Here is a 23,498-nt window from a genome sequence, read left to right as displayed (position 1 = left end):
CTCAGCAGGTGGACGTGTGTCCGTCCTCTGAAGCTCGAGGACGAGACACCAGCTGCCGCTCGGTCACCGGCAGGAAACCACCACATCGGACACGTGGCGTTTTACAAATCATCAAATTATTGCTCGTTTTGTCCTTTTAACAAATTCATCCGTCGTCATGTTTCTCTGTGTCCACAGGGACACGTGGTCGAGGACACGTGGTCGAGGACACGTGGTCGTGGACACGTGGTCGTGGACACGTGGTCGTGGACACGTGGTCGTGGACACGTGGTCGAGGACACGTGGTCGTGGACACGTGGTCGGGGACCTGCTGGTCCACGAGGACACGATGAAGACACAGAGGAGACAAACTGTTCGTCTCCAGTTTCCTCAGAAGAAGAAGAAGCAGGATCTTCGTCTTCTTCACACATCAAACCCTCCCCTCCCCTCCCCTCCCACCCCCCCACCACCTCCTGCTCCCCAGACAGAACGTCTTGTCCCCCCCCCCCCACCCCCCCCCTCATCTCTGCCCGTGGAGCGCCGGTACGACGGGGGGCTGCTGGGCGCCGCTGGGCTGGTGGGCCCCCGGGGGCCACATGGGCGCCTGCTGCCGGTGGAAGTGGTGGTGGTGCACGTGGTGGCCGGTGGGAGAGGAGGGGGGGGGCAGCCAGGCCGGCTGGTGGCCGGGCGGAGACGACGCCCAGAAGGAGCCGAAGGAGGAGGCGGCCGGGGGGGAGCAGGCCATGGACGCCTGGGGGGGGCTGGGGCCGCAGTCAGACGCTCGCAGCTTGGAGAACATGGTGATGGCGTCGGGGAAGTTGGGGGGCGTGGCCGGCGTGTTCCTGGGCGTGCACATCTGTGAAGGAAGCAGGAGAAAGATTCTTCAGGTTCTGGAGTTTCATCTCAAACTGTTTCTCTAAAGAAACAAACCCGGAGGTTTACGTTTCAAAGTATTTAAATTATTCAACGATTCAAACGACTGGAGTCAGATTCGTTCATTAAACAGAAGTAAAAACATTATTTACTCTCAATTCAGATGAAGTTTATTTACTTTCTCAAGTCTAATTAACTTTGATGCTTGTGGGAAAAACACATCTTCATCATGACCATAAACTTTTATAAGTATCGACTACATGACAAATTAATATCGTTCTTATTCTCATAGTTTCTTCAGCTGTGAACATTTAACCTGAACACACACACACACACACACACACACACACACACACACACACACACACACACACACACACACACACACACACACACACACACACACACACACACACACACACACACACACACACACACACACACACACACACACACACACACACACACACACACACACACACACACACGCACGCACACACCTGTTTCTGCTGCTCCACGTTTACTTTATAACAGTTTGTATTTTAATACTCTTGTTTTTTATCATTAATTTCCGTGTTGAAGATGATTTTTAATATATATTTTTAATATATAACTATAAAGTTCTGAGATTGATTCAAACAGAGAATTATTTGAACGTGAGGAGAAACTCACACTTCAGTAGAAAGTGATAAACGGACTCTAACGCGCGGGTGTGTTCCTGCTCCTCCCCTCCAGGGGGCGCCGGTGTTCACATCAGATCTGTTTCGTACTTTATAAACAATAAGACGACTCATGACTCAGTCACGCCACAGGCGAGGAGCGACACACGCTACACACGTGACCCTCGGGTGTAACAACAACACAGAACCGGTTCTCCGTCCTGCAGCCGGTGACACGTTGTGTTATTATTATTAAACAGGTTGAACTTCTACAGGAGCTAAACACAACAATCATCTCAGGTTCTGTTCAGAGGAAAACTCTGATTGACCTTTGACCCCCAGGCGTGACCTGGCCACACAGATGTTTCCAAACTGAAATGTGGTCGTGTGGGAGGAGCCTTCAGGTCCAGCATGACTCAGCATGTTGTGTGTGATCTGTGATTCTGAGAGAAGTGAGAAACACTCTGAAACCAGGAGGAGCTCATTGAGCTTCAGAGCAGGAAACGGTCTCACTTCACTGAAACCACAGTGAACAGGGTGTGTGTGTGTGTGTGTGTGTGTGTGTGTGTGTGTGTGTGTGTGTGTGTGTGTGTGTGTGTGTGTGTGTGTGTGTGTGTGTGTGTGTGTGTGTGTGTGTGTGTGTGTGTGTGTGTGTGTGTGTGTGTGTGTGTGTGTGTGTGTGTGTGTGTGTGTGTGTGTGTGTGTGTGTGTGTGTGTTTCTGCAGCAGCCATGTTGTCAGTCTGCTCGTGTTTAGTGTACGTGTCTCTCTCTCTCGCTCTGGGAGGAGTGTGTTGTAGCTCGGGGGGGAGGGAGGTGGGGGGGGCGGAGGCAGCCGGGGTTTGTTATTATTTTGGGTGCAGTGCGATGACATCATCTGGCTGCAGGCTGTGGAGAACAGGACTGAACACGGCTGCGGAGGTGGAGAAGAGGAGTGAAGCAAGAGCCCCCCCCCCTCAGTGCTACAGACACAGAACCAGTGATGCAGCAGTAATGAGCTTTTAATCAGAGACGAACAAACAGGTTTTCCACCGAGGCGCCATCAACACCAGGATTTAGTTTTAAAACTCCTCCCTGTTGCTATGGTTACGCCTGGCGGAGTTGTCCAGTCTCTGAGGTCGTGTTTGAGTCTGAACAGAAACTGAGACTTCCCAGGGTCCGTGAACGCACCTCGTAGGAACACTTCAGGGGCTTTTGGGTCTAAAACAAGTTTTAACTTCGGTCCCCCCCCCTCGGGTTGAGTCCAGCAGGTCAGTGGGTGCATCAGCTTCAGAGTTCCATGCACTTACCATCTGGTGGTGGTGAGCCGGGATGTGGGCCTCCTGGAAGAAGGAGCTCAAGGCCGTCTGGAGAGACACAAAGACACAGAGACTCAGAGACTCAGAGACTCATAGACTCGGAGACACAGAGACACAGAAACTCAGAGACTCAGAAACACAGAGACACAGAGACTCAGAGACTCAGAGACTCAGAGACTCAGAGACACAAAGGCTCAGGAACTCAGAGACACGGAGACACAGAGACACAGAGAAACAGAGACACAAAGGCTCAGAGACACAGAGACACAGAGACACAAAGGCTCAGAGACACAGAGACGAGGGGACACAGAGACACAGAGACACAGAGACTCAGAGACTCAGAGACTCAGAGACACAGAGACACAGAGACTTAGAGACTCAGAGACACAGAGAATCAGAGACTCAGAAACAGAGACACAGAGACTCAGAGACTCAGAGACACAGAGACTTAGAGACATAGAGACTCAGAGACACAGAGACTCAGAGACAAAAAGGCTCAGAGACACAGAGACTCAGAGACTCAGAGACTCAGAGACACAGAGACACAGAGACTTTGATTTGATTGAACAACATTCAGCAGTGATGACTTTGTTTACAGAGGGAAGGAGACAACAGGAAGTCTCTCCAGCTGGAGACGAAGACGATGATCAGAGACGTGATGAAGATGAACAGCAGCTTCTCAAACCCTCTCTGAAGGAAACAAGGAAACGAGTCGCCTCCTTGTTTCCTCACGGCAGCGTGAAGGAAACACACTTCAGGAGCTGCAGGACAGAAACCGGCTGATAACACATTCCAGCCTGAGGCCAGTTAGTGACGCTGAGACTGAGACATACTGTTGGTGACCTTTTAGGATATTCCATGGGTAATAATTCATCAATAAATCAAAATCATTATCAATAGAAGCTTCTTAAAGTACAGATCACATGACCCCTCACACACACTGTGGGGGGGGGGGGCACGTGCTGGTGTAAACAGACCAATAACATCTGGTCTCCTCCACATGTAAACATCTGCATCGTTGTAAAATACAGAATTTAAATGAACAACAGCAAAGACAACAAGGTCGTGACACAGGTCATGTGACAGGAGCCTGACCAATCAGAGACGGCTTCGTCGGGACCAACGAACCAATCAGCAACAGGCTGTGATGGTTTCCAAACATCCCAGTTTGTGTTTGTCCACAAGAAAGGGTTTTCAAACCAGAACAGAACCAGCAGCGTTTTCTAACTTCTCCATTTCCCTCTCCCTCCCTCCCTCTCTCTCTCTCTCCCTCTCGCTCTCTCTCCCTTTCTCTCTCTCTCTCTCTCTCTGTGTGAATGCAGTGCCCACCCCCCCCACAGGCTGGTTGTTTGACAACAGCCGCGGCAGCGCAGGAATGTGTGGTACAACGTGACGCACATATCAAAGTGTGAAAGCTCCTCTCAGCTATTGTGTGAAGAGCCTCAGAGAATCCACTCGGCTCTTTGTCTCCACCCGGCTGGTCCTGCAGGACGCTTTCATGAGCTCACTCACCAGCGTCTCGTCTGTCCACTCACACGTCCTGCTGCTGTGAACACACACACACTGTCCCCGAGAGGACACCACTCGCTGGAGGACGCTCTGATCTCAGCTGGTTGTCTTCACGCTGTCTCAGTAACACAAGTCACGTGAAGGACTCACTGATGATTTGATGCTTTTCTCCATCTTGAAGCATTCAGGAAACAGGAAGAATCAAACTCCAACCAGAATAATGTCTTACAGCTCGTCTCACAGACACAAAACCAGTTTCAGATGGAGTCTGTCTGTGTCTCCCTGTAGAGGGACGAGCTCGTCCTCTCAGTCTGAGTCCACAGCGTCCAGGTAACGAGGGACAGGGACACAACAACGTCTCACTTTACGACACAGAGAAGAAGATCCTCTCACAGAGAAGCTTTGAGCTCAAGTCCCTGAACACAACACAACAACCTCCACCCTCACCGTTTGCACACTGATCCATTGATGAGCTAATAGCATCACTCTTGTGTCTGCCAGACAGCAGTGGGACGTGGCCGGAGGACACTGTCCACTGGACGAGGACGTGTTCCTGACTCTCACTTCATCAGGGGACGGTTTTTAAAAAGCTCCAGTTTAGTGTCGCGGACGAGAAGCTGCAATCAGAACATGTTTGACAACTTTGTTTCTTTCCAATCGATTCACTGATTGAGTCAGAGGTCACGTCTCCGTGTATGAGACCGATTCGTCCGTCCCATCGTCTCGGCTCTGAAGACAAACAGGACAGGATGAGGACAGCTGGAAGGATGAAGCATCCGAACTGTTCTATAAATAACTGAGAAGAGGATCAGTGTCAGTTTGTCTCCTGTAGAGACAGAGAGGGGGGGGGTACGTCCCAGTAGAGACAGAGTGGGGGGCGGCTCCGTCCCAGTGGAGATGGAGGGACAGACATCGTCTCGGACAGACAGAGAAATGTCCAATGTTGGTTCCTGAGCCGATGCTTTGAAGCCAGTTTCACATTTACTCCAGCGCCATCTTGGTTTTTTAGAAACCAGAAGTGACCATATGTGGAGAATTTGGGGGCGGAGCCTGACCGAGTCAATCACACTGACTGTTCACCACATGATTGACAGCTGACACTGAGTCCTGATTGGTCGAGCCCATGTGTCTGACCTTGACTTCACAGAATCTGACCTCAGATGTCGTCACCAGCTCAAGATGGCCGCTTCCTGCTCGGAGGAGTTTTGGCTTCATGAGGAGGAAGTGACGCCTCGGCCGCCATCTTGTTGTCAGACCGCAGCTGTGTTATGAATCTGTCTCTGATGCTAATGTAAATAACATGTGTTGTTATGAGTGTGTCTCTGAGTTGTGTGATCGCAGCAGGAACCTTCACACTCTGCAGGATGTTAACACAACTACACACAACTACACACAACTACACACAACTACACACTTTGAGATGTGACGCGGCGGCTCGCAGCTCGAGGACAGGCCGAGTCCGAGGCGCTGCCGCCGGCTGGAGACTCCCGGGGACCCGGAGGATGTCAACAGACCCGGAGCTAAGCTAACTTTAGCATGAAGGAACCTGAAGGAACCGGTCCGCACCGGGCTCCGCAGCCGGGAGGAAGCCCCGGAGGACGGACAGGAAGCCCCGCAGGACGGACAGGAAGTCCCGGAGGATGGAAAGGAAGCCTCGGAGGACGGACAGGAAGCCCCGGAGGACGGACAGGAAGTCCCGGAGGACGGACTCACCTCGAACTGCCAGTGGGCCCCCTGGAGCAGCTGCTTCGCCTGGTCCGCGGCGCAACCCGCGGTCAGCACGAACTGGTTGATCATCACCTGGTGGCGCAGCTCGTCCATGTTCACCGACATGACGAGGACCGGGACCGGGACTCAGACCGGGACACAGACCGGGACACGGACCGGGACTCAGACCGGGACACGGACCAGGACTCAGACCGGGACACGAACCGGAAGACAGACTGGAACCGGGACAGAGACCGGGACACAGACCGGGAGACAGACCGGGAGACAGACCGGGGGGGGGCTCCGGAGCTTCAGGCTGAGTCTCTGTCTCTCAGCATCAACAACGTCCTGCTGTCATCACCAACAACAAAGAGCAGCGCGACGCTCATTGGTCCACCGCGCAGACACAGACCACTACACGAGCGCTGATTGGCTGCGGGTGGGAAGCGTTTAAACTCACGGTGCACTTGTTTTGTGTATCCGGGGAACTCCCGGTGAGTGGAGTGGACCAGCTCCAGTCGATGCTGTCGACTCCGCCCCCCCGCGGTTATCCGACGTATCTCAACACGCGCTTTATTCAAGTCCCTTGACCTGACGTCATGTGTTTTCACGCCGCTGATTGGCTGCGTCCTGTGACCGGAAGATAAAGTGTAGACATGTAAACAGAGTCAATCTTTTTTTTAAATAAACCTTTTTATGTTTATTCAAAGTTTAAAAGATTTTATAAAAACCTTTGTAAAGCTGCTCAGACAAAAACACAAACATACAGATATTTTTATGAGATATTTATGAGAGACATATTGACATAAATAAAACTTACAGTACAACACATTTTAGATGAAAATATTTGTATAGTCTTTTAGTTATTGTATACAATAATCTTGTTTTCTTTATTTCGTAACTATATCATACATCAATAATTAATGATATGTTTACAACTCGTCTTCTCATGTGAGAGCAGCTCTGTGTCGGTGAATAATTCAGCTGAGGTCACATGTGACACTTTATGTATTATGTATGTTTACAGGCTGTCACCTGAAGAAACACTGACCTCACTCTGCAGATTTAACGTTCTATTCTTCCACAGACCAGTCGTGTGGATTCAGCTGGTTCCAGTTTGTCATCGGCTCCACAGTGAAAAACAAAAGGATAAAACAGTGCAACGAATAAACAGATGAAATTAAGCTGTGAATCCTCACAGAGTGGAGGAAGACACATGAAAACATAAAGATAAATAAACACATGAGAACATTCATATCTGTGAGTCATAATAAAACGATTCCTGAGTTTTGGGTCAGAAGCTGAGACCTTGTGGTCTAGTGGAATGAGGAGCAGTGATTGGTCAGTTTAAACTTCGACACATCGGCCTGATGGTCAACAACACAATTAGAGCTTCAAGATTTTTAAGTGAAGCGTCTGAAGACTCGACCAGTTAAAACCTCCTGTCACTCAAATCAGAATACAGTTCTACTACTACTTATATTAATAATAACAATAACAGAATTCAGTCAACAACACAGTCACATTAAATCAACACAACATGTCTGACATATCTTTTCTTCCAGGAAGTTTTTACAGTGCGACAGAGCATTTATTTTGTCCTTTGTAATCTCAATAACAATATTATGATAAATATGATCAACTTAATATTATGACGTGTGTCTGAGTAACTTTATGTTCTACACTAAAATCACTAGAGTCTGAAAAAACTCAGCAGTGATCTGAAAACCGAAAAAGTTATAAAATGTGTAAAATGGGTTTTGAAGTAAAAATTGAATGGTGTGTGGCGCCCTCATCTGTCCGGCTGCGAGCACTGCAAGTTAAACTAATTCATAAATTCTTTCTGAACTTTCAACTTTATTTGTCCCCAAAGGGAAATTTGTGTTTACAGCGGGGAACAAAAGACATAGAACATAGAATATAAAACATAGAAGATGGAACATAGAACATAAAGGACATGGACATGTAGGACAATGAGGTATCAGCATCTTACTGATAACAACACAAAACATCAGGAGACATCACAGTCGACAACAGAACAACACAACACACTCACTCACTCTTCCCCATCATGAATTCTTATGGATGAACAAAACATTTAGAAAAAACAACATGATGTCTATCCTCATTTTGTCCCTTTAGTAGAGTTAAACAAAATAATCTTTATTTAATAAACTGCTTATTATCTGACTGTGTGTGTGTGTCTGTGTGTGTCTGTGTCCTGTCAGTCAAGTCCACCAGCAGAAGCTGTGTCTAAGTCTTATGTCTTTAATCCCTCGGGTCTGGAGACAGATCCGGCCCTCGCTGATCCTGCCGCTCTGTGGGGCCCCTGTGGTTGGCTGCTCCCTCTCTGACCTCTGACCTCTGCCGGAGGTGAAGACACGGCAGAGGGACGAGTCTGAGGACGGGGACACGAGGGGACACGAGGGGACACGAGGGGACATGAGGGGACACGAGGGGACATGAGGGGACTTTGTCTCGTCTGCAGCTCGGTGCTGACGGACGTTTGGACAATGAGGCGTCAGGTGTGAAAGATGTGAGATGATCAGGAGCTGCTCTTCTATCTGTTCTGATTCTAATTGATTGTAGTGAAGTGTGTTTACTCAAGTTGTGTATTATATGATTTTGAAGCACTTGTACAGAATCATTCGTTGGACAAATGTTTTATTACACTGAAAACAACGAAATCAAAGAACGCTAAACAGAAAATTAGCTTTTTCCTACAAAGCAGATATTTTATTATTTCATAATGAGCAATAAAACACAAGTCTCCTCTGAATCACACGACAAAGTGTCAACCTGAACACAACAAACTGCGTTTCTACAAAACAACACGACACACACAGATTTTCACACAGCTTTAATCTCCCCATTATTAACTTTTGAAGCCGATCAGTCAAAGGTCAAGGTCAACAGAAGAGTGGTGGGACAGACACATGTCTTCACAGAGACAACCTGCAGCAGGACGAGTCCTCAGCAGCATCTCGTCCAACAGGAGACGTTTTATTGCTTTACAGTTTCTTTGTGTGAGGCCTCAGGAAACCACTCAGCCACACTAACACAACGTCCAGGGGCCAAAGCTTTTTGTTTCGCCTGTTTCTCCCTTTTCTGTCGTATGGACAAAAACTACATTCCTTCACCCACCCCCCCCTCCCAACACACACACACACACACACACAGACACACACACACACAGTCCAAACACTGAGTCCAACTCTCACTCTGTCCATGATGACGCTGCCAGAACTCTGTTGATCTCTGTTTTCATCCAAAGTGAAGAATAAGGACAGAAACTGAGAATCAGGAAAATAACTGATACTGAAATAAATCCTGATTCACGTCCACACGCTGATGAAGGATCATCACAGCCTCCGGGTCGAGTTCCTTAAAGCGTCTCACACACACACACTGTAAATAAAGATGGACGACGTGAAGCCAAAGTTGTGTCTCAGTTCAGAACAGACCGAAAGTAAATTGGTCAACAGACAGTTTCCGTGATGGCGTCCTGCGGTTACCTAGCAACGGACCTGGAGTGGTTTTTATCATGTTTACCATCATCTGTCCGGTTGAAGCCTGATGCTCAAGAGTCGCACGTCACTTCGAACTGCAATGAATTCTGGGAGATGTTGGACCAGGAAAGATGCAAAGACGCGTTAATCGGCCACATGTGAGGTTTGAAAATGAGTCTGGTCGCTGCGCAGGGTCTCGGGTCCGCCCGCCTACATGTACATGTACTACAGTGTACTACAGAGGGTCCTCTGGGGTGCATGTACTACTGTGTACTACAGAGGATCCTCTGGAGGAACCACAGAGGATCCTCTGGGGTACATGTACTACAGTGTACTACAGAGGATCCTCTGGGGTACATGTACTACTGTGTACTACAGAGGATCCTCTGTGGTACATGTACTACAGTGTACTACAGAGGATCCTCTGGGGTACATGTACTACTGTGTACTACAGAGGATCCTCTGGGGTACATGTACTACAGTGTACTACAGAGTATCCTCTGGGGTACATGTACTACTACAGTGTACTACAGAGTATCCTCTGGGGTACATGTACTACAGTGTACTACAGAGTATCCTCTGGGGTACATGTACTACAGTGTACTACAGAGGATCCTCTGGGGTACATGTACTACAGGACTGTACTTTAGGTACTTTGTGCTTTTAACTGCAACACTTTGGTTTGACGTCTGTTTTTTATATTTAATATCATCAGATAACAGATTGAAACCAAACTGATCAGAAACATCAGTGAATAAGAACTTCCTGAAATCTCAGAAACATTTATTTAACGTCTACTTTGACTTTTTAAAGTTTGGTCCATGTCCCGTCGGCTCACATGGAGCAGGCGGGCGGATCCATCGAGATTGAGACTCTGTAGTACATGTACCCCAGAGGATCCTCTGTAGTACACAGTAGTACATGTACATCAGAGGATCCTCTGTAGTACACAGTAGTACATGTACACCAGAGGACCCTGTCCGCGCTGCGGGGGGTCCGCGGCGGGGCCGCGGGCCGCAGCCTGAGAACCTGCAGCCGCAGCGCAGCGACCGGGTGATTAAAGAGAAGCGCTATAGAAACCAGAGGACCAATGGGGGGGCAGGACGCTGTTTACAGGGAGGAGGGGCGGGGGGGGGGACCGTTTCTATGGTTCCTGGACAAACCTCCTGCAGACAGGTATTAAAACCCACTGCTGCGCACAGGAGGAGAGGAAGAGGAGCAGAGGAAGAGGAGGTGAAGAGGAAGAAGAAGAGGAGCAGAGGCAGAGAGGAAGAAGAAGAAGAGGAGCAGAGGAAGAGAGGGAGAAGATGAGGTGAAGAAAAAGAAGAAAAAGAAGAAAAAGAAGAAGAAAAAGAAGAAGAAGAAGAAGAAGAAGAGCACTGGACTTTTCTCCTTTTCTTCATCTCTCGATCACAAAGTGAGAAACTGGATCAGATCAATAAACTGATAAACTGCTGATCTGGATTAAAACATCTGACACAAGGTGAGTGTGAATATTACCAGTTCATAAAGTTACACACACACGGACACACACACACACGGACACACACGGACACACACACGGACACACACGGACACACACACGGACACACACGGACACACACGGACCTGCACACCGTTGGAATGAAGACTTGAAACATCCGAGTCAACTTTAAATTCACTAACGGATAAATAATTGTTCTATAATATAATATAAACCGTTAATAATAATAATAATAATATGACGAGTTTATGACTTTATGTATTTTATAAGAAAAGTAACAAGAATAATACGATGTTTAAAAAAAACTTTTTTAAATGAATCACTCAACAGACATTAGAATAAAAATCACGTTAATATTTATATAATTCACATGTGTTTAAAAACATCTCAGCGCTCTGCTGAGCTCAATGTCTCACTTCAGCTTCCAGAAAGTTCCTCAGGTTCCTCATGTTCCTCATGTTCTTCATGTTCCTCATGTTTTCATGTTCCTCATGTTCTTCATGTTCCTCATGTTTTCATGTTCTTCATGTTCCTCATGTTCCTCATGTTCCTCATTTTCTTCATGTTCCTCATGTTCCTCATGTTCTTCATGTTCCTCATGTTCTTCATGTTCCTCATGCTCCTCATGTTCCTCATGTTCTTCATGTTCCTCATGTTCTTCATGTTCCTCATGCTCCTCATGTTCTTCATGTTCCTCATGTTCCTCATTTTCTTCATGTTCTTCATGTTTCTCATGTTCCTCATGTTCTTCATGTTCCTCATGTTCCTCATGTTCTTCATGTTCCTCATGTTCCTCATGCTCCTCATGCTCCTCATGTTCCTCATGTTCCTCATTTTCTTCATGTTCTTCATGTTCTTCATGTTCTTCATGTTCCTCATGCTCCTCATGTTCTTCATGTTCCTCATGCTCCTCATGTTCTTCATGTTCCTCATGCTCCTCATGTTCTTCATGTTCCTCATGTTCCTCATGTTCTTCATGTTCTTCATGTTCCTCATGTTCCTCATGTTTTCATGTTCTTCATGTTCTTCATGCTCCTCATGTTCCTCATGCTCCTCATGTTCCTCATGTTCTTCATGTTCTTCATGTTCCTCATGTTTTCATGTTCCTCATGTTCCTCATGTTTTCATGTTCTTCATGTTCCTCATGTTCTTCATGTTCCTCATGTTTATCATGCTCCTCAAGTTCTTCATGTTCTTCATGCTCCTCAAGTTCCTCATGTTCTTCATGCTCCTCATCTTCTTCATGTTCTTCATGTACTTCATGTTCTTCATGTTCCTCATGCTCCTCATGTTGTTCATGTTGTTCATGTTGTTCATGTTGTTAATGTTCATCATGTTCCTCATGTTCATAATGTTCCTCATGTTCTTCACGTTCCTCATGTTCTTCATGTTCTTCATGTTCTTCATGTTCTTCATGCTCCTCATGTTCTTCAGGTGACAGACGAACACCTTGAATCCACAGCAGAGTTTCACTCAGACTCTGTTTGTAAATGTCATCATTGTCTTGTTCGCACTTTGCAGAAGCTGCTGAATATCCTCCCGTCAGGAGGAGGAGGAGGAGGAGCAGGAGCAGGAGGAGCAGGAGGAGGAGGAGCAGGAGGAGCAGGAGCAGCAGCAGGAGCAGGAGCAGGAGCAGGAGCAGGAGCAGGAACAGGAGCAGGAGCAGGAGCAGGAGCAGGAGCAGGAGCAGGAGCAGGAGCAGGAGCAGGAGCAGGAGCAGGAGCAGGAGCAGGAGCAGGAGCAGGAGCTGGGTGCCACAGAGGCCATGCTGTCCCTGAACTGTGCGGACCCCTGGCCGGGGGGCTCCGTGGGCCTGGAGGAGGAGGTGGAGGAGGAGGTGGTGGGCCTGGAGGAGGAGGTGGAGGAGGAGGTGGTGGGCCTTGAGGAGGAGGTGGTGGGCCTAAAGGAGGAGGTGGTCTCCGCTGCTCCTCAGGCGGAGACCACCTCCTCCTCCGGCTCCTTGTGCCTGGACGACAGCCTCACCAGCCTCCAGTGGCTGCAGGAGTTCTCCATCCTCGGAGCCAGCGTCCCGCATCAGAACCAGAACCGGACCGGCCCGTTCGGACCCGGACCCCAAGGGGCCGACCCCCCCTCCTCCCCCCTGGCCGGGGACCCCGCCTCCCTCGGCACGCCCCTGACCCCGGGCCGGCCCACGGCGGCGGCGCACAGCAGGGGGCCGCCCCCCCTCCCGGGGATCGTGGCCCACGGACACTGCCCGGACGAGGTGGACTACAGGAGGGACCCCAGCATCAAGCCCCCCCACTCCTACGCCACCCTCATCTGCATGAGCCTGCAGGCCAGCGGGGGGGGCAAGACCACCCTGTCCTGCATCTACAGGTGGATCAGCGACAACTTCTGCTACTACCGACACGCAGAGCCCACCTGGCAGGTAGGGACACACACAGAGACACACACACAGAGACACACAGAGAGACACAGAGACACACAGACACACACACATAGACACACAGAGAGACACAGAGACACACACAGACACACACACAGACACACACAGACACACACACACACAGACACACACACACAGACACACCACACACAGAGACACACAGAGACACACACAGAGACACACACACAGAGACACACACAGAGAGACACACAGACACACACAGACACACACAGAGACACACACACAGACACACCCACACACACAAACACACTCACTCACACACTCTCACACACACTCACCCACACACTCTCACACCCACACACACACACACTGTCTCTCTCACACTCACACACACACACTCACACTCTCACTCACACACACACAAACCCACACACACTCACACTCTCACACACACACACTCTCTCTCTCTCACTCACACACACACCCTCTCTCTCACTCGCTCACACACACACACACTCACTCACACACTCACAGACACACACACACACACACACACACTCTCTCACACACACTCACACACAGACACACACTCACTCCTCTTCAGGACGTGTCGGCTCCTCTGTGTGGAAACCACTTCTCTCAGGTCAGATCTCAGCTGGAGGATATTTTTAATTAAAGTGATATTGAATGAATCCATGTGAGAGCTGAGGGATCACTCACCTGCTGGAGAGGAGTGGGATCACCAGTGAACGCACAAACACTCACACAATCACATTCACCTTCACACAACTAGTTACTTACACCAGTTATAAACGTTACTTGTTGTTCTGCTGGAGCAGGAGGAGGTGATGGGGGGGGGGGGGCAGCAGATTCCTCGCGGACGGTTCAGGAATTTTCCAGAAAAGTTTAATTTTGCCAGATAAATGATTGATGAACGTCTCTGTGAGCCTCAGACAGTTCAGAGCGTTTTGTTATTTTAAAGCTGTACATGGGGCAGATAATATTTAACAGAGGTCATGAGGTCACCGCTCTATTCAGGCCTCACTGAAGGGCGGGGGGGGGGGCGAGTGGATTAATGTGGTGGCTGCTGACCTTGTTACAAGAGAAGAGAATTATTATAAGTTTAGAGTTAAAGTTTGACGATTTGGAAACTGAACAGATTTCAGGGTTAGATGAGAAGTTCTCAGAGTTGAGATCTTCATCTGTGTTTTCTGCACGTGTGGCTCCTCTTTACATCCTGAGATCTTTGATTCCTTGTTGTTATCCCTTGTTGTTATTTCTTGTTGTTCCTGTCTCACAGCAGCTCAGGGTTGAATCTAGAACTGACTCCTAAAGTGATTTGTTTTGTGATTCTCTTCTCAGAACTCCATCCGTCACAACCTGTCCCTCAACAAGTGCTTCATCAAGGTCCCGCGGCAGAAGGACGAGCCGGGGAAGGGGGGCTTCTGGAAGATCGACCCCCAGTACGCCGAGCGCCTCCTGAGCGGCGCCTACAAGAAGAGGCGGCTGCCCCCGGTCCAGATCAACCCGGCGCTGCAGAGCCGGCTCCGGGTCGAGCTCCCGCCGCCGTCCAGGGGCGGCGCCGGGCTGGGCGTCAACCCGGAGTCACAGCGCCTCCTCCGGGAGTTTGAGGAGGAAACTGGCGCCGACCAGAACTGGGACCCGCATCCTGCTGAGGGCACCATGCTGGGCTCCTGGCCGGTGGTCCGAGGCCGGGGGGGGGCCAAGAGGAGACACGGGTCGCTGGGTTCCAGAAGTGGTGCAACCAAAGTCCTGCGGCGCTCCAGCTCGCCGCTGCTCGCCATGGACGAGCAGAAGGACATCGGACCCCTGAAGGGCGACTTCGACTGGGACGCCCTGCTGGACTCCGCCCTCAGCGGCGAGCTGAGTTTGGACGGAGGAGAACATCTCAGCCCCATCCTGAAAGAGGAGGACCTGACGGTGCGAGGGACCCACATCTCCCCGGTCGGACCCCCGGTTCCTCCGCTGGGCGAGACCCAGAGGAGGAACGACTTCGACGAGGAGACCTTCCTCGCCGCCGCCTTCCTGGAGAACCCGTGGCCCGAGGAGGAGGAGCAAAGCCGCAACGACTTCCTGTGCAGCTCCAGCGTGAACCTGGACCAGCTGTTCGACCTCGGGGACTCGTTAGGGGCGGACCCCAGCAGCCGGATCGACGCCCTCCTCTGAGGAACAGCTGCTTCACGCCAAGACCCTTTGCTCTGCTTTGTGGAATAAGAGACAATTTTTTTTACGCTCATTCAGCTCATGTTGCCTTTGTCACGTTAAACCTATTTTTAGATTCAAGTTTTGATGCTGATTCATTCAACGAAGACGCCACAATGTGCCGCCGCCGCATCACGGGAAAACAAAACTGTGTGAAATCACTTCTTATGAACCAGGAAATGACTTCATACGAACAGAAACTGGTTCTCTAATGAAATTAATCCGTGAAGTGCGCCCCCTGCTGGCATCAGTTTACTCTCAGGATTTTACATCAGTTATTTCAATAATGCGTGAGAGGAAAACTCTAGCGACAGTGAGCTAACAAGTTTGCTAACTGTTAATTAGCATCGTGCACGTAACACATCGCAACTCAGCCTCACTGCCAATTCAACCCTGTGGCCAACTGAGGTACTACAACAAAGTAACAAAGCATTTTCCCCAAAGAGACGTGTTTAGAAAGCTCGAATTATTACAACAATAAGACTCAACTATTCATCGTTATTGCTCTTATACATTTGAACTTGAAGGTTTTACATTTGTCAACAGTTTCGAGGCCCAGAGGGAAAGTGTGTGAGGTCATGTGACGCAAATTTCATTAAGGAAATGTTTTGAAATCTGGTTCCAGTTTGTATAATACGAAGAGTCTCACGAATAACAAAGTCACTTAACAAGCCTGTTAGCTCGCTGGACGTCTCCATGTGAGGACATGGAGACATGTGGACGTCCTGACTGAAAATCTGTCGTTATCCTCAGCGGACAAGTCGCTAATAATGTTATTAATATGTAATAATCATCATTCATGTAACATCCTTTAAACCATAATCATGATAAGCAGAGTGTGTAAAAAATGATGCTCATGTCTTCGAATTCCAAGTCAGATAAATCCACGACATCTCCTGTTCAGTAGAAAACTACAACTCAACAAATTAAACCCTAAATCTGTGATTCTCATTTAATTGGAGCAAAACACTGAACATTACGTCATCCTCCATTTTGGATTCTTTCAGCTCTTTTTTCACTTAAATCTCATCAAACGTCATTAACGGCACAAACTCACACGTCAGATTTCACCAAACATTTGAGAAGACAAACTTTGAATCGGCCGGTCGAGTCGATCCATTTGAATTGTGAGATTTCACCACAAAGTTCTGCCATGAACTTGAGATGGTTGAACACGCGTCTGTGTTTACGTGATGAAAACGAGTTTGTGTTGTTGTCGGACTCGTGCGGTGAAGAGGAAGAAGAGGAAGAAGAGGAAGAAGAGGAAGAAGAGGAAGAAGAGGAGACGGGATCAGAATGAAGATCACAACTCTTTTCATTCTCAGATTCACTCAGTGAGTTTCAGCCGAAGCTTTTATTACCAGAGATTCACTGAGGATCAGAAAAACACCGTGAGGAAGAATGAGATATTTGCCAAATACAGTTTGGTGTAGAAGTGATTTACTTTATTAGCTCTAGGTTTATTTTGTGTGTGGGGTTTTTTGGTACTAACTATTCTCTGTAGACATTTTCAAAATAAATAGGACCAGTAGATTAACACTAGTTTTGCAGGATACATGTTTTGTTCAAGAGGAAATGAAGCAGATCATTTAGTTTAGTTTCATATCGGACGGAGAACTTTCCTGTAGAAATGAAGTTACTACTTTCTTTGACTTTCTTTGACCTTTTATCAGAACAGTAGATTTAAATAGTGGAGGAAACACTTGAGCTTCACGTCCTCACAGTTCAAATGGACACAAAACGGCTTTGGGCTAAATTCTCCAACGAAGACCCATTAGGAGGTTAAAATGCTCGTAAATGAATACCTGACCTTCTACGTGCCAAGAGCAACACTTGGGACTCGGCAGCGTTAAGAGGCCGTGTGTTTTATTAGGAGCAGGAAGTGTGTGTTTTGTACTGGTGTGTGTGAGGAGGTCGAGCGTGGTCAGTAAATCCCAACAACAAAAGCCCTGATGCATCTTGGACGTGCGTCATGTGACTCCATTTTAAAACAAGTCTTGACTTGAGACCAGTTTCTGTTTGGTTGATTAGCTCTTTCTCGATCAAATAACATTTATAAGCCACAATAAATGCATCTTACCTTATGATTGATTGTGTGAAGTCGGAGACACTGTACCTTTTCTTTTACTTTACTGTTTTTATTTCATTTTCCACTTTTCTTTGACAATAAAAAAGCATTTACTGCATTTTTGTCTGAATGTTGCATTTCTTCATCACGGCTGCAGAGATGAGACGTTGGTGAGTTGAACATATTTTTAGTTATTTCATTTATCATTGATGTTGTTTGTTCATGTTCCCCAGAGGATAAACCACCTGACTTCAGATGTTCATGGTACCAAGAGGATATATTCTAATGACGTTTCTAACTTACTCCATCGTTTGTTAGTTAGTCAGTTAGTTATTCAGTTGGTTAGTTAGTTAGTTAGTTAGTTAGTTAGTTAGTTAGTTAGTTAGCTAGTTAATTAGTTGAAAAAAGGAAATACAGGAACAACACTCAGTTGTTTTTCTGTCTCAGTCTAAGTTTGAAGAATCTCAGAATCCAACATGGCTTCTCCTGCATCTTGAAATATTAAGAACAGTTTTATTTGTGCTTTCTTCGAGTCTGGTTGTCTCCCGGTGAACTTCTCTCTGTGGCTCTGGTTTGGTGAACTGGTTTCTCGGACCTGCCGAGGTTCACGTGAAGGTTGACAGACTCTTGTTTTCTTCTGTCACTGTGAGATTTACGTTGTTCTTTCCCTGCTCATCTCCGGCTGTGATCAGGATGAGGAACAGTCGCGGGGGGGGGGGTTTCTCTTTCAGGTCTTTGTCTGAGCTCAGTCAGACTCTTGTTCTCCTCCGTGTTGGGGTCTGTGGACCCTCACTGGGTCGGTGTGGGGTCTCACAGGGACAAGTGTCCCACGGCCCCATATATCACGTCTGTCTGCTGCAGATTAGCAAGGTGTCTGTGCTCAGAGGCTCAGATGAATGGCCTCAGTAATCAAATGCAAATACCTAGAATTTAAGAAGCGCCCCCCCCAGGACTGTGAGCCGCCCGGCTGATGAGGTCATGATGGTGGAGAGACGCAGGCCGTGGATGAAGTGCTGTAACGCTACACCTGTGTGTGATGGAACCCAACACGCTGCTGGAAGCTCAGGATCCCGGAGCTGCTTCCTGCACAGGAGAGCTTCCCTTCCTGCCCCCCCCCCCCCCTGGACTGCTGCCCCCCCTGGACTCGGCTCTCCAGCTGGATGGCATGGGCTCACACTCATAATGCGTCCGGCTGGTTAGATGAGAGGCCTGGTAACCCGATGCAGGTATCACCCCCCCGCCCTGCTGATGGCTGCAGGTAACAGGAGCCGCCGGCTGAAACTAACACTCGCTGCTCGTTCCAACGCAGACACGCTGCAAACTGAAAGTTCTAAACACCGACACCAGAGTGAAGGAGACTCAACCTGAGGTTCTGCTCCATATTCAATGCTTTCATACTTTCTATAACACTGAATAACGAAAGAATAGTTTTTCCTTTTAGTGTTTATTCATCCCTGACATCATCTTATAAAGAAAACGATACCAATACAAGAACATTGCTCTTTATACCTTGGTCCCTTAAACTCAATTAAATCACACACTCATAGATATCAGCATGTAAATATGATTCCATTTCAAAAATCAAGATTCATTATTTATTCTCTCAATTTTAAAGAAAGTGTCTCACCCTTCCACCGAGTTCTGTGGAGATCATTAGTATAAACATCAACCTTCAGCCTAACAACAGGCAGAGGCTGAACCTCATTGGTTGAAGAAACAAAAATGATCTGAAATGATCTGATCGCAGCTGAAATATTAATAATCTTTCTATAACTTATTATTTGTGGATTTTATTTGGGTAAAAACAAGACGTTGGCTCTTCAGACTTCTGACATGTTACAAAGACATGAAAACAACATAGATTTCTCTGTGTAACTGTCTTCTCTCTGTGCCCCCCCCCCCCCTGTTCTCCTCCAGCAGATGATTCAGGTTCAGATCTGATGAAACCATCTCTACATTCAGGACGTGTCTCTGTCTGTTGCCCCCCCGACGTCCCTGGTATTCACTGAGGAAAGAGCTGAAGCTTATCTGCAGGTTCCTGAAGGGAACAGTGACCGGGAAGAGACGGGAATACGTCTTTTTTATCACACAGCTCGTGAAAGGCCCGTTTCCGGGGCAACGGCTGGTACCATTGTCATGCAGGTCTGGGGGGGCGGGGGTGGGTGACTGGTGCTGGTCTCACCCGGGCTGTGGGGTTGATGAGGCTCAGGACGGATGGAGCCCCAGATTTATTACAGCGCTGGTTTTGTGAAAGTTCATTTACCTTCAAAAAGTGGGTGAAAAACACGTCCCGGGGGGGGTGGGGGGGGGGGAACTACCAGTACAAGAACACGTTAATGTAAAATAACCAGATGAAAGTCTCTGTGTCTTCAGCTCAGCCTCCACTCAGTGTTCTGGGATCTGGGTTCGAACGTTGAAGTTAAATTAGTCGACAGAAAGTTAATTGGCGAAAAGTCTCTGAAACAATTTAACATTTTGTGAACTGAACCACAGACGTGTTCCTGACGTGTTCCTGTGTGTTCCTCACATGTTCCTGTGTGTTCCTCACATGTTCCTGTGTGTTCCTCACATGTTCCTCACATGTTCCTGTGTGTTCCTCACATGTTCCTGTGTGTTCCTCACATGTTCCTCACATGTTCCTGACGTGTTCCTCACATGTTCCTGTGTGTTCCTCAGATGTTCCTGTGTGTTCCTCACATGTTCCTCACATGTTCCTGTGTGTTCCTCACATGTTCCTGACGTGTTCCTCACATGTTCCTCACATGTTCCTGACGTGTTCCTCACATGTTCCTGTGTGTTCCTCACATGTTCCTCACATGTTCCTGACGTGTGCCTCACATGTTCCTCACATGTTCCTGTGTGTTCCTCACATGTTCCTCACATGTTCCTCACATGTTCCTCACATGTTCCTCACATGTTCCTGACGTGTGCCTCACATGTTCCTCACATGTTCCTGTGTGTTCCTCACATGTTCCTCACATGTTCCTCACATGTTCCTGACGTGTGCCTCACATGTTCCTGATGTCCTGTGTGTTCCTCATGTCCTGCAGGTTCTGTCTGTGAGATCAAACGTCTGAGTCAGTGTCTCTGGACATGTTCTGGATCTTCTCCTGCAGCCTCCTGGTAACATGTGTGTAACATGTCAGAGTCCATGTGAGGAACCAGCAGGACAATGTGTGGAAGCTTCCCAGTGAGCGAGTGGACGTGTGGATGAGGTTTCTAACACGTGACGTGACACTGGAAGAACACAAACATCTCAGGATGAAGAAGAGGAGCCGGATACGTAGAAGACGAAGACCTGTTGTGAACGAGTCGGACTCGACAACCTGCTGCTGCTGCTTCACACACAACAACTACACAACATTTTAGGACCAAATCCTCCAGAGTTCATGTTTGAAAACAGCAACATTATAAAATACATCAGAGTGTTTTATGATCTGTTTGTTGAATCTATTCTCTGATGTGGCACGTGTGTGTGTGTGTGTGTGTGTGTGTGTGTGTGTGTGTGTGTGTGTGTGTGTGTGTGTGTGTGTGTTGGGTACAACAGTATCAAAACACAAAGCTTCTGATCATCAGCTGATGTAAAAGTTGACTTATTAATATTTCTGTCTGTGCAGGTTCACAGGAGGTCAGTGAATCCCGACGTGTGTGTGTGTGTGTGTTTGTGACCTTTGAGACCGTGGTCATCAACCTGATCTGAGAACAGCTGCTGGAGAGTCAATGATCTGTCAATCACATGAGGAAGCTGATGTGTTGGTGGCCGGGACAAAGATTTGTAGATCATTGTATGCAGCGTCTTCAGGACGATGGTGGGTGTGTGTTTGAGGAGTGTGAGGGTGTGTGTTTGCATGTTTGCCTGTGTGTGTGTGTGTGTGTGTCTGTGTGTGTGTCCTGTGTTGCAGTGCAGGCTGATGCCCTCTTTGTCAGGAGGACACAGGCTGAGGGGTAATCTGACATCCATCACAGGCTCAGAGAGCAATACACACTCTGTAACAACCAGGAAACAATACCCGGGGAAACAGTGGGAGGGAACTGTTATTCATCACACAGGGAGGAGGAGGAGGAGGAGGAGGAGGAGGAGGAGGAGCAGGAGGAGCAGGAGGAGGAGGAGGAGGAGGTGGCTGGGCTCCTCTGTGGGCCTTCAGGGTGAAAGATGATGCAGCAGAGGACCAACATGACAAATCTGTTTCAGGAGGTTCCAGACTGAGACTGAGACCTGATTCCTCCGAGGACCAAACATCAGAAACTATTATAAATAATAATAATAACTATTATATATATAAATATAAATGTATGTTTAAGTGACTTCATTCCTCTTGCAGGTGAAGCTGCTCTGAGACTCTATAGCAGGAGGAACTAGCTGACCCCCACCTGACTTGGACTTTTATTCCGCCCCCACACCTCAAGGATGTGTTAAATTAACACACATTATAGTATATTATATTATCCTGTATTACATTGCATATTGCAATTTGACACTGTTCACTGTTTTGCATTCTGCATTTCACTTTTTACTTCACTTTTTATATCTTTTATCTTTTATATAGATAGTTTTATGTCTAAATAAATGTTACTTTGTATTAAATATTAGAAAAAGTGAGTTATTTAGAAGTAAATAGTGAGTAAATATATATTGTTTTTTAGTGTTTTCTTATGTGTGTTGTATTTATTGTGTTTTTATGTTTCTATGTTCATTCTATGCACCAGTAACAAGAGCAAATTCCAGGTAGGTGTAAACCTACTTGGCAATAAATACCTTCTGATTCTGATTCTGATTCAGATTCAGATTCAGATTCTGATTCTGATTCTGATTCTGATTCTGATTCTGAACCAGCTTCTCTGTGTTTCCCCTGATGTTGGATGTGTTGCTCTCACTGTGTCGTCGTCTCACAAGATGCTGACGTCACCGAGATGTAGAAAAACAATGAAGCACAAACATTCATGGATATTTACACAACTGGTCTTCACTGTGTGTGGACGTGTTCGTATCTTTAAAGGTCCAGGATCCATCAACAGAAATATAATCTATTCTCATAAAGATTCATTAGTTTGTAATCATCTGAAGAAATGTTTCTTTCACTTGAGGTGCGATGCACGAGAGGAAGTAACTTCCTCAGACTGGTTCACTGGTCGCAGGTGTTCTCCTCTGTGTTGTGTGTGTGTGTGTGTGTGTGTGTGTGTGTGTGTTGTGTGTGTGTGTGTTCTCCTCTGTGTTGTGTGTGATGGATCCTCAGTGTCACGCTGTCCAGGTAACGTGAAGGTGAGTGAGTCACAGCTCTGACAGAACAATGCTCTCTGACACCAGACTCAGTTACCAGGAGGATTCTCAGCTTACACTGCTGCTGCTGCACCAGATCTCCTCCTCCTCCTCCTCCTCTTCCTTCTCCTCCTGCTCCTCCTCCTCCTCCTCCTCCTCCTCCTCCTCCTCCTCCTCCTCCTCCTCCTCCTCTCGTGCAACCACCAGAAAACTCAAATCTAATCACAGGATTTCTGTAGCGAGACCGGGTGAGACTGAAGGAGGCGCAGCAGCAGCTCAGGAGGAGGAGGAGGAGGAGGAGGAGGAGGAGGAGGAGGAGGAGGAGGAGGAGGAGGAGGAAAGTGATACCTGCGTGTGCTGTGCGTCTCCTCAGAGCGTGAGCTGAGAAACCGACTGAAAACAAACACAGAGCCGTGGCAGCGTGTTCTTGGCAGCCACAGTTTGACCTTGGCCAGGCAGGTCCAGGCCTGCCTGTCAATGCTTGGGGGGGGGGGGGGGAGGGGAGGGGGGGGAGTCGCCTGCAGGACTTGGAGCAGCTCAATGAGAAACAAACAAGGGCTGCGTCTC

General features: G+C 47.9%; 2 protein-coding genes across 2 annotated transcripts; one reads left to right on the top strand and one right to left on the bottom strand.

Moving 5' to 3' along the window:
* Window positions 1–499: 499 nt before the first annotated feature.
* On the bottom strand, window positions 500–6,382 carry ubald2 (UBA-like domain containing 2). Its single transcript, XM_061090475.1, has 3 exons — window positions 6,030–6,382; window positions 2,799–2,855; window positions 500–835 (listed from the first exon to the last, which is right to left on the bottom strand). Exons 1-3 carry the CDS (start codon window positions 6,147–6,149, stop codon window positions 500–502), a joined length of 513 nt encoding a protein of 170 aa, XP_060946458.1. The 5' UTR covers window positions 6,150–6,382.
* Window positions 6,383–12,780: 6,398 nt separating this feature from the next.
* foxj1a (forkhead box J1a) lies at window positions 12,781–15,570 on the top strand. Its single transcript, XM_061090869.1, has 3 exons — window positions 12,781–12,840; window positions 12,928–13,404; window positions 14,746–15,570. Exons 1-3 carry the CDS (start codon window positions 12,781–12,783, stop codon window positions 15,568–15,570), a joined length of 1,362 nt encoding a protein of 453 aa, XP_060946852.1.
* Window positions 15,571–23,498: the final 7,928 nt, after the last annotated feature.

This window comes from Limanda limanda, chromosome 17 (assembly GCF_963576545.1).
Source record: "Limanda limanda chromosome 17, fLimLim1.1, whole genome shotgun sequence".
NCBI classification, from domain to species: Eukaryota; Metazoa; Chordata; class Actinopteri; order Pleuronectiformes; family Pleuronectidae; genus Limanda; species Limanda limanda.
This window is presented reverse-complemented; position numbering and strand designations above follow the sequence as displayed.